This window comes from Engystomops pustulosus, chromosome 6 (genome assembly GCF_040894005.1).
Source record: "Engystomops pustulosus chromosome 6, aEngPut4.maternal, whole genome shotgun sequence".
In the NCBI taxonomy this organism is placed as follows: Eukaryota; Metazoa; Chordata; class Amphibia; order Anura; family Leptodactylidae; genus Engystomops; species Engystomops pustulosus.
This window is the reverse complement of record NC_092416.1, coordinates 166,825,012-166,837,670: the sequence shown is the minus strand read 5'-3', so window position 1 is coordinate 166,837,670 and position 12,659 is coordinate 166,825,012. Positions and strand designations below refer to the sequence as shown.

Genomic DNA, 12,659 nt, shown 5'->3' with positions numbered 1-12,659 from the left:
AAAGGCTCCACATCAATGCATCGCTCACAGACCGGCCTCAAGAAACGGGGGAAGAGCAGGTCTAATGACAAAAACAAGAAGGATAAAAGGCTCCGCACATCAGATGAAAAACAAAGGAGATATGGCTCCAATGAAGGCAACAACCATAGAACAGAAAGCTTAGCAGGGCACAGCAGTGATGGAGGTTCGGACAGGGCAGATATACCTGAAGGATATCTCAAGAAGAGAAACAGAGTGGTCAAATCACGAACTAAAGGAAAAAGTAATAGTCTCATCGGCAAAGATAGTACTTGTAAGGACAATACATTGTCCTCCTCAGAAATTAAAACAACCCCTTCAGATGTAGACCAACCTGAGACAAGTAATAAGCCTGGAAAACAGAAACATAAGGAAAAGATAAAAGACCAACATCTAGAGATTAATAGCAAGACTAGTAAAGAAGGCTCCCGCCTAAATCCCAAGACAAGCAAAGCAGCTAAGTCTGTCATTGATACTGAAGGGACAGATCTCGGTGAGCTAAAAGTAGAAAGTTCCTCAGGTTTGAAGACCAAAAAAGAGCTTGAAGTCGATGATACGATAGATGAGGAGCCTATGGAAGCCAAATCGGTAAAAAAAACATCCAAAGTGAGCAAGTCAAAAAACAATTCTGAAACAATAGAATCTACATGTATCACTAATATGGGAAAGAAGGAAACATCCAATCAAAAACTGAGTCGAGAGTTTCCATCAGAGAGCAAATCTGGTCAAATATCTACATCTAAGAGTAAAAATAAAAGTGAAAATACATGTACCACTAAAAGAGAGAAAAACTCAACAAGTAACCAAAAAACCACTCCATCCAATAGCAAATTCCCTTCAACTCAACCATCGGATAAAGAGGAATTAACAAACCCAGAGAAAGACAGTTTTACCAAGGTCAAACCTGATAAAAAAGTTACAAAATCAAGCAAAGCTGAATTAGAAACCTCAGCAAAGAGCGTATTAGTTAAAGATGCCAAGTCCAATGACAAAATCTTAATGGAGGATTCAAAAGACACAACAAAACAAGAAAAACACCCAAAAAAGAAAGAAAGTCCCGAAGATAAAATTCAAAGTTTAAAAGTGGCCAAAAAATCCCAAACTAAGGCAGAGAATTTATCGCATAGGAAGCAAAAAGATATTTCCCCTTCTCAAGCGGAAGAGAGAATGTCCTCTATCAGTAAAAGCGAGAGAGAACCATACACTTCAACATGTGATGGAGCAGAGTCCAGGACCAGTAGAGATCAAGATATGACACATTTAGGAAAAGGGAAAAAACTTTCATCCATGCAGAAAATAGAACAAGGAGAGTCAGGTAATAAGATCAATGTAGAAGTGGAACTTACTATGAAGACACCTAAAACGGAGAAGCAAACAAAGAATATGAACAATGAAATTACTCGAACAAGCAGAGTGGTGGTAGAGTCTCCAAAAACAAGTGAAGAATCAAACAAAGAGATGAAAACGACCACCAAAAGAGGGAAAAAAGTCCAACATGCACCAACGAAAGGAAAACTAGAAGAGCATAAGGAGGAGAGTAAAATTTCAGAGAAGGAAGTATCCAGCAAAGCAAACAAGGTGATGTCCCATTCCATTGATACCAAATTAAAAAGTGACCATATATCTACACCAAGGACTAAAGAAAATAATATCCCCTCCAAAGGAAAAACTGAAAATGGTGCAAAAAAAGGTGACAACAAAAAGAATGCATATGAAACGCAAAAGGAACAAGCAACACAACCTAATGGAAGGGGAAAATGTAATCCCGGCCAAGCAAATAAACCCAACACAGCTGAGGAGGAGCACAACCAACTGAGTAGGAAGATGTCTTCAGAAAGCAGTTCAGACGAGGGAATAGCAGGACCTCAAGCCAATATTGCGGCAGAAGTTCATGCTCAAAATGAGGATTCCACAAGTGACGAACATGAAAGTGAAGAAGATCAGTCATCTGAAAGTAGTGCCGAGGTAGAAGAAAGAAAATGTACCCAAGGTGGAAAAGATCAACAGATAACTGATGATGAAGGTAAAGAGAGCAAGGGTTCTTCTGAAGCCTCAGACACTGATGAATCTGCAAAGGGTGACACAAATGATCCATCTGAAAATGAGGAAAAAAGTTCAAGTGAAGAAGAAGAAGAAGAAGAAGAAGAAGAAGAGGGAAGCTCAAGAGAAGAGGACGATAAAGATGGTGAAATAACACAAGAAGCTGATGAAAAAAGTGAAGAAGAAATGAATAGATCAGAAAGTGAAGATGATACTGCAGATAGTGACGATGGTGATAGTAAGGATGTTGAATCCCTCAAAGATCGAACAGTTACATCAAGTGGAAATGATACAGGTGAAAGTGAAGAAGAAACCATGAAAAATGACTCTGTTCCGGGTTCAGATTCAAAAGAGGAGTCAGAAGAAGAGGTAAAGGCGAAAGAAATATCATTGCCCATGAGAAAACCTCTTCCAAGTGGGGTCAAAGCCAAGCTTTTGCACATCAAACTTGGGACATCACCAGAGGATTCGAGCAATTTATCTAAGTGTAGCACAGGACTGGTTACTCTCATGAAGTATTCCAATAAAGGCAAAGTAGAATCTGAGAAACAAGAAGCTGTTAAGGAACAGATGAGTGTGAAAAGAAAGAGACAACGTGCCTCCTCCCGCTTAAAAGCCAGACAAGAGCTGAAACCAGAATTAAATAAAATCCCAAATTACCACTTAATGGGACAGACTCAAATAATTGCAAATCTCAGGAGGAGGCAAAAGGAGGCCAGGAATCATTTGCTAAGTAGAACAATTGAAGGCCAACATGTAAAGCCAGCTGAATCACAATCCAACGAGAAACAGAGCCTTGAGGACCAGCCGTCCTGTAATTCCAGTGTTTCTTCCATGAATAAAATTCCATTTATGGAAAAACAAGAAGGTCATAAAGTTGGTGAAAAGCATCAAGGAGAAAGTGAAGCAACAGGTCAAAAATTGGTAGACTCTTCTCCTGGACTGGCTAAAGATGCCAGAACAACCTGCTCTTTATCAGCCTTCCGTAGAGTGACTGGATGGCTTAGAAGAGTTCCACCCAAAAAGTCTAATTTGAAGGAACGTTTAGCTAGTGTTGCACGAGCCATTGGAATCACAGATTGGCTATTCCGAACTTTTAGAAAAAGGAAGAAACGTCGAAATTGTGAATTGAAGAGAAGAACGGCCATGAGGTTGCTGAGCACATCAAGACTTGTCAATCAATTTACTCAAGCTCCTCAGGAGAATTCCAGCAACGAAAACAACAGAAAAGAAAGTTTAGATGAAGAAAACTCCCAAGATACAGCTAAGACGAAACTAGAATCATCTAAAATGAAGAAGCTCAGTGAGGCCACAGAAACGGAGGAAAACTCTAGTACAGTAGACGCAAAATATGCTATAGTTTTTCCAAGAATTCATCACCTTGCAAAGACTATAAAAATTTCTCCTGCCATTCAAAGGTCTACAGGTAGCCCAGGTCAGAGAGTAGTTGTGTCTGTGCAGCCCGCAACTTCTAGTAGGAACTCAAAGATGAACGAAGCCAAGAATCAACCAGAGAACAGACCTAGATATCGACCCTTACAGATATTGGAATCCAGATCAACTTCTAACCAGGAACTAGAAGATAATGAAGAAGCACAAATTTCATTTAGTTTATCAAAAACTAAAATTAGAAAAGAAAATGAGGAACACCATAATGGCCAAAACCAAACTCCCCTAGAAGTTGGGACAGCACATGATTCTGAGGTTGGGCCAACCATTGTAGATTCTACTCCAGATGTTGAAGAAGAGGTCGAGCAAAGTTCTTCATATGAAGCTACAACTCATGTCCACTGGGCACAAAATGTACCTGGTAGAGGTGATCCCACTGGTTGGCTCAGTTCAGAGACTTTACTACCCAGAATTACGATAGAAAACCTTAGCAAATGGACAATTTACCAGGAGATACCACGTGCCAAGTCTGCACAACCGATTCAACAGCCCAAGGATAGATGGGAAGCTGAGGATTCCACGGAAGACATGCTGCATATGGCCATGAAGAAGAAACAGGTGATTATGTTTTATGTAATCACTGGGTTTTATTGAGGGCTGCAAATTACTTAACTCTACTTTTTTTCTTAAATTGAGGTCCAGGATGGAGAAGAATGTCCAGAGGTAGAAGAGTTGTCGGACTTATCCTTCTTAGAGTAAGTGTCTCCAGTAGTGATTGGGGGGACATTCAATAATGACTTTCCAACACAAAACTTGTGTTTTTTCCCTGTCGTGTCTTAATTATGAAGTGTTGGCGCCGCAATATTGGTGCTTTTCCGACATTTACAAATTTTTCTTTTTGTTGGCTGCACAATTTGGGCACCGCCCGGGAATCGGACACTTTTTACGACCACAGTTTTGCCTCATAACTACAAAAAGCTGTTCTGTGGAGTTCTACTTCACCTTCATGAATATGTAGACAGTTCTTAACCTTTTCGGTCATGTGCCACTTCATTAACCCCTTGCGCCACAATCTTAAATTCCAGTGTACATTATAGCAGAATTTGTGCGCCAAAATTGATAAATACCCCACTTTATGCTCATATTTACTTGGTCAAATTGGTTATTCAATTTCAAATGATTTGGATGATGTTTGGAGAATATTTTCTTCACAGGTTATGTAATGAATGTATGATACCTGTGGGGTCCACGACTGGGATCATCATCAACCACAAGTAGGGAGGTTCTAACTTGTTTGAATAGAGCAATTTTCACAAATGACCATTTCAGTAAAGTGGACAAATGATAACGTTGGGGTTCTGACAATCAAACCCCCAGCGATCACACATTGACCACATAGCCTTCATTTATTTCATCTACATTATGAAGCCTGGAATTATCTGACAGCTATCATCAAATCTAAGCCCTAATTTAGACAAAGCAAGTGGTTTCTGTCAGGCTGCATTACATAGCTGCCCTCATGTTTGTCATCTGTTACTTTTGTCTCCTTAGGAATGTTTGTGAAAGTGCTGTCCTGTTATGTCTGAAGAAGAGGTTTCATCGGGATGCAATATATGTGTGTAATGGGATTTCAGTTCTAAAAATGGTGACAAATACACACATTAGTACTATACAATCACTTTTTCAGCTTGTGGCTGACAATATGTCTGTATACACACTCATACAAGGAGGCAATATACAATCTGCTCATTTCCCCTGCTCTATAACATGCTGCCTGCAGATAGGACACTATGTACAATCTGCTCAGCTCCCCCTGCTGTATAACATGCTGCCTGCAGATAGGACACTATGTACAATCTGCTTAGCTCCTCCTGCTCTATAACATGCTGCCTACAGATAGGACAATATGTACAATCTTCTCAGCTCCTCCTGCTCTATAACATGCTGCCTGCAGAAAGGACACTATGTACAATCTGCTCAGCTCCTCCTGCTCTATAACATGCTGCCTGCAAATAGGATACTATGCACAATCTGCTTCTCTTGCTCTATAACATGCTGCCTGCAGATAGGACACTATGTACAATCTGCTCAGCTCCCCCTGCTGTATAACATGCTGCCTGCAGATAGGACACTATGTACAATCTGCTTAGCTCGTCCTGCTCTATAACATGCTGCCTGCAGATAGGACACTATGTACAATCTGCTCAGCTCCCCCTGCTGTATAACATGCTGCCTGCAGATAGGACACTATGTACAATCTGCTCAGCTCGTCCTGCTCTATAACATGCTGCCTGCAAATAGGATACTATGCACAATCTGCTCCTCCTGTTCTATAACATGCTGCCTGCAGATAGGACACCATGTACAATTTGCTCCTCCTGCTTTATAACATGCTGCCTGTAGATAGGACACTATGTACAATCTGCTCAGCTCCTCCTGCTCTATAACATGCTGCCTGCAGATAGGACACTATGTACAATCTGCTCAGCTTCTCCTGCTCCTCTATAACATGCTGCCTGCAGATAGGACACTATGTACAATCTGCTCAGCTCCTCCTGCTCTATAACATGCTGCCTACAAATAGGACACTATGTACAATCTGCTCAGCTCCTCTTGCTGTATAACATGCTGCCTGCAGATAGGACACTATGTACAATCTGCTCAGCTCCTCCTGCTCTATAACATGCTGCCTGCAGATAGGACACTATGTACAATCTGCTCAGCTTCTCCTGCTCTATAACATGCTGCCTGCAGATAGGACACTATGTACAATCTGCTCAGCTCCTCCTGCTCTATAACATGCTGCCTACAAATAGGACACTATGTACAATCTGCTCAGCTCCTCTTGCTGTATAACATGCTGCCTGCAGATAGGACACTATGTACAATCTGCTCAGCTCCTCCTGCTCTATAACATGCTGCCAGCAGATAGGACACTATGTACAATCTGCTCATCTCCTCCTGCTCTATAACATGCTGCCTGCAGATAGGACACTATGCACAATCTGCTCAGCTCCTCCTGCTATATAACATGCTGCCTGCAGATAGGACACCATGTACAATCTGCTCAGCTCCTCCTGCTCTTTAACACGCTGCCTGCAGATAGGACACTATGTACAATCTGCTCAGCTCCTCCTGCTCTATAACATGCTGCCTACAAATAGGACACTATGTACAATCTGCTCAGCTCCTCTTGCTGTATAACATGCTGCCTGCAGATAGGACACTATGTGCAATCTGCTCAGCTCCTCCTGCACTATAACACGCTGCCTGCAGATAGGACACTATGCAGTCTAAGAAGTCCCATCTTTCCATTTCAGACTTCCATAGGTCACATGCTTCTGTCCATGAATCCATTTAAATCCTTGAACATTTACAGCTTAGACATGGCTCAGATTTATCAGGAGAGCAAAACTGTGGAACAACCGCCGTGAGTATGAGTTTCTTCTACGAATACCTACACTAGTGGCGTGCGCTGTGCGTTCATTTACATATTATAGCTATTACTTGTATGTATAATTTTTATTTACATGAAAGGGTTTTTTCAATCGACCCCATTCTCAAGGTGTGACCCACAGAAATCAGATATATGGTACATCCTGTTATAATGCTGGGTTTATGCAAAATCTGCTTATTCCAGGGGTATGACACCCCGCATCCTTTCATTTAGTGTTGGGTTACTAATATATGTCCCATGTTTTGGGTAGAAATCCGGCCTCATTCTTCACTGTACAGATTGTATACGTTCTGTGCTCTGCCTATGTATTGTTATTGCCAATATAAAGATATCATGGTGTCTATATTTCCACAGTCATATATTTGCCCTAACAGAGGAAGCATATGCCCTCTCCAAGACGGCTGAACATTCCCCAAACATCCTTATCAGGTGAGGTCCATGAGACACAAGCACCATTGGGTGACAACATTTTGTCGGTTCTAACACAATTTTCAATGGTTTTTACATGGTTAGAGTTATGTTAGCAATTTTTGGAAGCAGGTTCACTAGGTTTGTCTGAACATTCCCGACCAATTCTAAGATAGATTGATCTATCTTGTTAATGGGGCACATTTACTTACCCGCCCCCTGGAGATCCCCTAAAGTGCGTTGTCCGACTCCAATGCATTGTACCGCGATTCACTAAGATCGTGCGCCCGATATGCTGCATGTGTCACTTCCCCTCTCAGGTCCGCCGGAGTTCAACTTCTTCTTCCCGGTGCATGTAAGTGCATTGGATGCGACACAATTTGAATATTAAATCCGCACTCAGTCCGAATCAGTCACATCATCCGACAACACCCCCCGAATTCTGTCATGAAAGCTGGCGCGATTGCGCCAAAATCCGAACGCGTGCGACACAATCCCCTTCTAAATTCCGGTCACAACGCCGCAAATCCCGAAAACCATAAACAGTCCAACGGAAATGCGATCTGCGGACCCTTAGTAAGTAAGCCCCAATGTGTAGTGGTAAATGCTGAATGCAGGTGTAAACGTAGCCTTAGTTGTGTTATTTAAAGGGGTTGGCCACTTTACCTCATATTTTAGCAATGTGTATGTAAGTGTAGGGAGGGTCAGGAACGTCAGAAAATCTACCAGCAAAATCCACCATGATAAACCAGGGACATTACTCATAGATCCAGGTGCCATGACTGTGGTCATCTTCTTCTTTTTAAAATCAACGTTTAAAAAAAGGAAGATAATGAGTCAGAAGGGTTTTGGGTTCCGTGTTGTAACTTCACAGGCTGTAACACTGTACAGAGCCCTTGTACCCTCCCACTATGAAATTACATCAGGGAGGGAGCAGGGGGCAGGGGGAAGTGCACAGGGAGAAGGGGGAGAGGAGACAGTGTAACAGCCTGTGAACCTGCAGCACAAAGTGGCTCTGGTAAGAACCCAAAAGTCCTTCTGGCTGATTTACATACTTTAAAAAGTTGATTTTAGAAGGAAGGAGGCCATGAATAACGAATATAAGAAGATTGTCCCTGGTTTATTATGATGGATTTTATTGGTAGATTTCCTTTAACAGACACCATATATTAATGAATGGACGCACAATTATTAATCAGTACATTTTATGGCCAGGCCACACATTGGAGTAAAAAGAATAGAAAATAACTTGCCAAAAACTCAGAGGAAAAATATGTGATTTAAACATGCAAGTCAATAAAATGGGCATCATATGACCACGAGTTTTATCATCAATATCTACATGTAATAAAGATACAGACAGTCCCCTGGTTACGTACAAGATATGTTCTGAAGGTTTGTTCTTAAGTTGAATTTGTATGTAAGTCAGAACTATATACATTATAATTGTAACTCCAGGCAAAAATGTTTGGGTCTGTATGACTATTGGATTTCAAAAATTTTGGGTTGTAATAAGAACCAGGATTAACAATAAATCTTAATTACAGATAACTGTTATAGATGCTTATTGTAGCCTGGGGTTAAGTACAGTAAATTACCAACATCCAGAGGTCTGTTTGTAACTAGGGGTCGTCTGTAAGTCGGGTGTTCTTAAGTAGGGGACCGCCTGTAATCGGAAGAGGTTGTAGAATTATGTGTTTATGTGACACCAAAGATCATAAGTTTTTGATTGACAGTGTAGACCCAGCCCCTTTGTCGTACAATCCTCTTTTTGTTCTGTAGGTGTCTATCTCTTACAGTCAGGTAGAACAAAGCCGTATTCAACACAATGTATTATTTTACAATCTTTAGCTTTTCTTTTCAGTCAGTTTCCTCTTTTCTCTGTCTGTCCCTGCCAACGGTGAAATAGAAACCTTTGTCGCTGCGAAAGGCCCTCAGATAGCGTATGAGGGCAGCAATGGCTACTTTCTATTGTGCTGTTGTCTTAGGTAAATTATTTTATCATCTATAGTGACACGGCTCAGTTTCGCTGACAGCCAACTGGGTAATTATTCCAAATTTATCAGGTTCCTTTGTTTCTGCTCCTGAATTAAATATAAGTAGGTGAGGGCGGAGGGGGAGGGATTGGATTATGTAAGGGAGATGTCAATAGTATTATGTTAAAGGGGAACTAATTTGCATAAAAAATAAAATACACTTCTGTCTCTCTTCAAGGAGAACTTTACCCTCCCCCCAATCTGCTTGTATCTCTATATACTCACATTTATAGAGCATAATTTCTTATTACTCTTTGCTGGTTAGCCCCATACTAGTAGCATTTTTTTTTTTTTTTACTTTGAGTCCAGTTGCATATACTGGGTGGTTGGGTCCAGTTGCATATACTGGGTGGTTGAGTCCAGTTGCATATACTGGGTGGTTGAGTCCAGTTGCATATACTGGGTGGTTGAGTCCAGTTGCATATACTGGGTGGTTGAGTCCAGTTGCATATACTGGGTGGTTGAGTCCAGTTGCATATACTGGGTGGTTGGATCCAGATGAATATACTGGGTGCTTGAGTCCAGATGAATATACTGGGTGCTTGAGTCCAGATGAATATACTGGGTGCTTGAGTCCAGATGAATATACTGGGTGCTTGAGTCCAGATGAATATACTAGGTGGTTGGGTCCAGATGAATATTCTGGGTGGTTGTGTCCAGTTGCATATACTGGGTGGTTGGATCCAGATGAATATACTGGGTGCTTGAGTCCAGATGAATATACTGGGTGCTTGAGTCCAGATGAATATACTGGGTGCTTGAGTCCAGATGAATATACTGGGTGCTTGAGTCCAGATGAACATTCTGGGTGCTTGAGTCCAGATGAATATTCTGGGTGCTTGAGTCCAGATGAATATTCTGGGTGCTTGAGTCCAGATGAATATACTGGGTGCTTGAGTCCAGATGAATATACTGGGTGCTTGAGTCCAGTTGCATATACTGGGTGGTTCAGTCTAGTTGCATATACTGGGTGGTTGAGTCCAGTTGCATATACTAGGTGGTTTGGTCCAGATGAATATACTGGGTGCTTGAGTCCAGATGAATATACTGGGTGGTTGGGTCCAGATGAACACAATGGGGCACATTTACTTACCCGGCCCATTCGCGATCCAGCGGCGCGTTCTCTGCACAGGATTCGGGTCCGGCTGGGATTTAAGATGGTAGTTCCTCCGCCGTCCACCAGGTGGCGCTGCAGCGCCGAAAATAATCTTAACGCCCCGGAATGCACCATCCCATAGAAGGTGAAGGTGAGCGCTCCCCAAGCGACACATTTTCGGATTTTAAATGCGGCGGTTTTTCCGAATACGTCGGGTTTTCGTTCGGCCACGCCCCCCCCGATTTCTGTCGCGCGCATGCCGGCCCCGATGCGCCACAATCCGATCGCGTGCGCCAAAAACCCGGGGCAATTCATGTACAAGCGGCGCAAATCGGAAATATTCGGGTAACACGTCGGGAAAACGCGAATCGGGCCCTTAGTAAATGACCCCCACTGTGTTAATAAAAATGTAAGTGCTCAATTATAACAAAAATCAATGTTTGTAAATGTCTCATTATTTCCTGTGTATCTTCTGACAAATTGATTTTTGTTTTCCTTCCCTCTGACTTCAGTGGACATACGGGGTCTGGTAAGACGGAGGCTATAAAAGTGATTGCACAATATCTAACAGCATCCAATATGAGCCATGGAGACAAATTTTTACAGGTATGAGAAGTCAGACTGATACTTTTGTATCAGGTGGATCCCCCCAAAAGTCAATATTCATAGTTTCTCCTTTAAAATGTGGCGAGGAGGGATTGTGATTTTCCGCTATTTTTCTGGTGTTTGGGTAAGACATTTTATTCAATTGTCACTTACAACTTTGGGACAACTATGTACATGGTGCACAATGAAAGGTCTGATACAACATTGCATGAACAGTTTGGAGGAACTTGTGTTCTGTCTTTGGTCCTTGCCTCAGTCCCAATAAATTTTTTTTGGATGAGTGTCAGGATCAGTGGTAGTGGATCCTCTGTAAACACCGCGGATGATGATGTAAGCCAATTATGGGACCGGAATCAAAGTGGTACCCGCTGCAAAGCAGTTGGACTTTTTGTGGCGTGGTACCACCAGGTCGTTCCACAGGCGGAACTTTGTCCGCAGTGGCGGCCAAGGTGTAGTACAGAATCGTCTGGCAAACTTGTGGTCGGGGACAGGCAGCAGGTCCAGACAGGCAGCAGGGGATCAGAGTCAGGGACGTAGCGGAAGGTCAGGATGGGCAGCACAGGAGCGAGGTCAGAAACTGAATCGAGGTCACAATGGGAAATCAGGAAAGTTTTCTCTAAGGCTATGAGGCACAAAGATCTGATATGGGACACAGGAAGGGGCTGTGAATTTATCAGGGAAGGCGGTTGGCCAGTGCCAATTAACAGTGAGCTGGCCCTTTAAACTTGACAGAGCTGGTGCGCGTGCGCCGAGTAGCGGGAGACGCCACTGGAATCCGTCGAGGTGAGTGAGGCAGCAGGTGCAACGGGTGCGCCTGTGACCCGAGACATGGGGCGCAGAGGCACCCATGACAATGAGCTGCAACCAGAAACATATAATCCAACATTACTGTCTGTATCAGGTCTAGAGAGGGGTAAAAGTATGTGAGCCCTGATACTAACCACCCAAACTGTCCCTGCCTACATAACCAGCACCTTAGGGGATGGCTCACAACTAGATCACATTCCCTACAATAAATAATGTGAAGGAATCAGAGAGTGGAGATAAAAACCACTAAAGAAAAGTAGAAGGTTAAACGGAGGCCACAACAGGATGGCAGTACGGAATCGGGAGGCAGGGGATGACCAGGAAACAAGAAGAAGGTCCTGCAATACCAGTATAGTCAGACTGAATGAATTAGATAGGGTAGGTAAACTATAATACTGGCAGAGAAATCCAGCCCAAAGATAGCTGAGCAAACCATTACAAACTTGACAGTCTGACCCTGTAAATTGGATGTCCCCAGAAATACACTGAAATCTTCTGGATTCTTCTAAAAGACCAGACAATATTATGTCGGAGTTGCACCATATATTTTATACATGCTTTGACCCCTTGAAAAATTATTTTCCCAGATCTTTGACTTTCTCACAGTTTTGGAGAGTTTTGGAAATGCCCAAACAGTCCTAAACAGTAATTCAACTCGCTCTGGTCAGATTCTTCAGATGTTCTTTCAAAGGTATTTTTTCTTTATTTCTGTGATAAAAAGTGTTTCTTTCAGTTCCAACCCCATGGAATGGTTCAATCTGTGACCGATTTGTTACTCCTTGGCTACGTCTCCTCATTTCTC

General features: G+C 42.4%; 1 protein-coding gene across 1 annotated transcript in view; it reads left to right on the top strand.

The window, feature by feature from the left end:
* The first annotated feature begins 6,833 nt into the window (after positions 1 to 6,833).
* Positions 6,834 to 12,659, top strand: part of MYO15B (myosin XVB) — a 56,314-nt gene continuing 50,488 nt past the window's right edge. Inside the window, exons 1-4 of the mRNA XM_072113559.1 lie at positions 6,834 to 6,877; positions 7,259 to 7,333; positions 10,957 to 11,050; positions 12,445 to 12,548. Of these exons, the coding sequence (XP_071969660.1) occupies positions 6,834 to 6,877; positions 7,259 to 7,333; positions 10,957 to 11,050; positions 12,445 to 12,548 (317 nt within the window). The remainder of the gene's footprint in view (positions 6,878 to 7,258; positions 7,334 to 10,956; positions 11,051 to 12,444; positions 12,549 to 12,659) is intronic.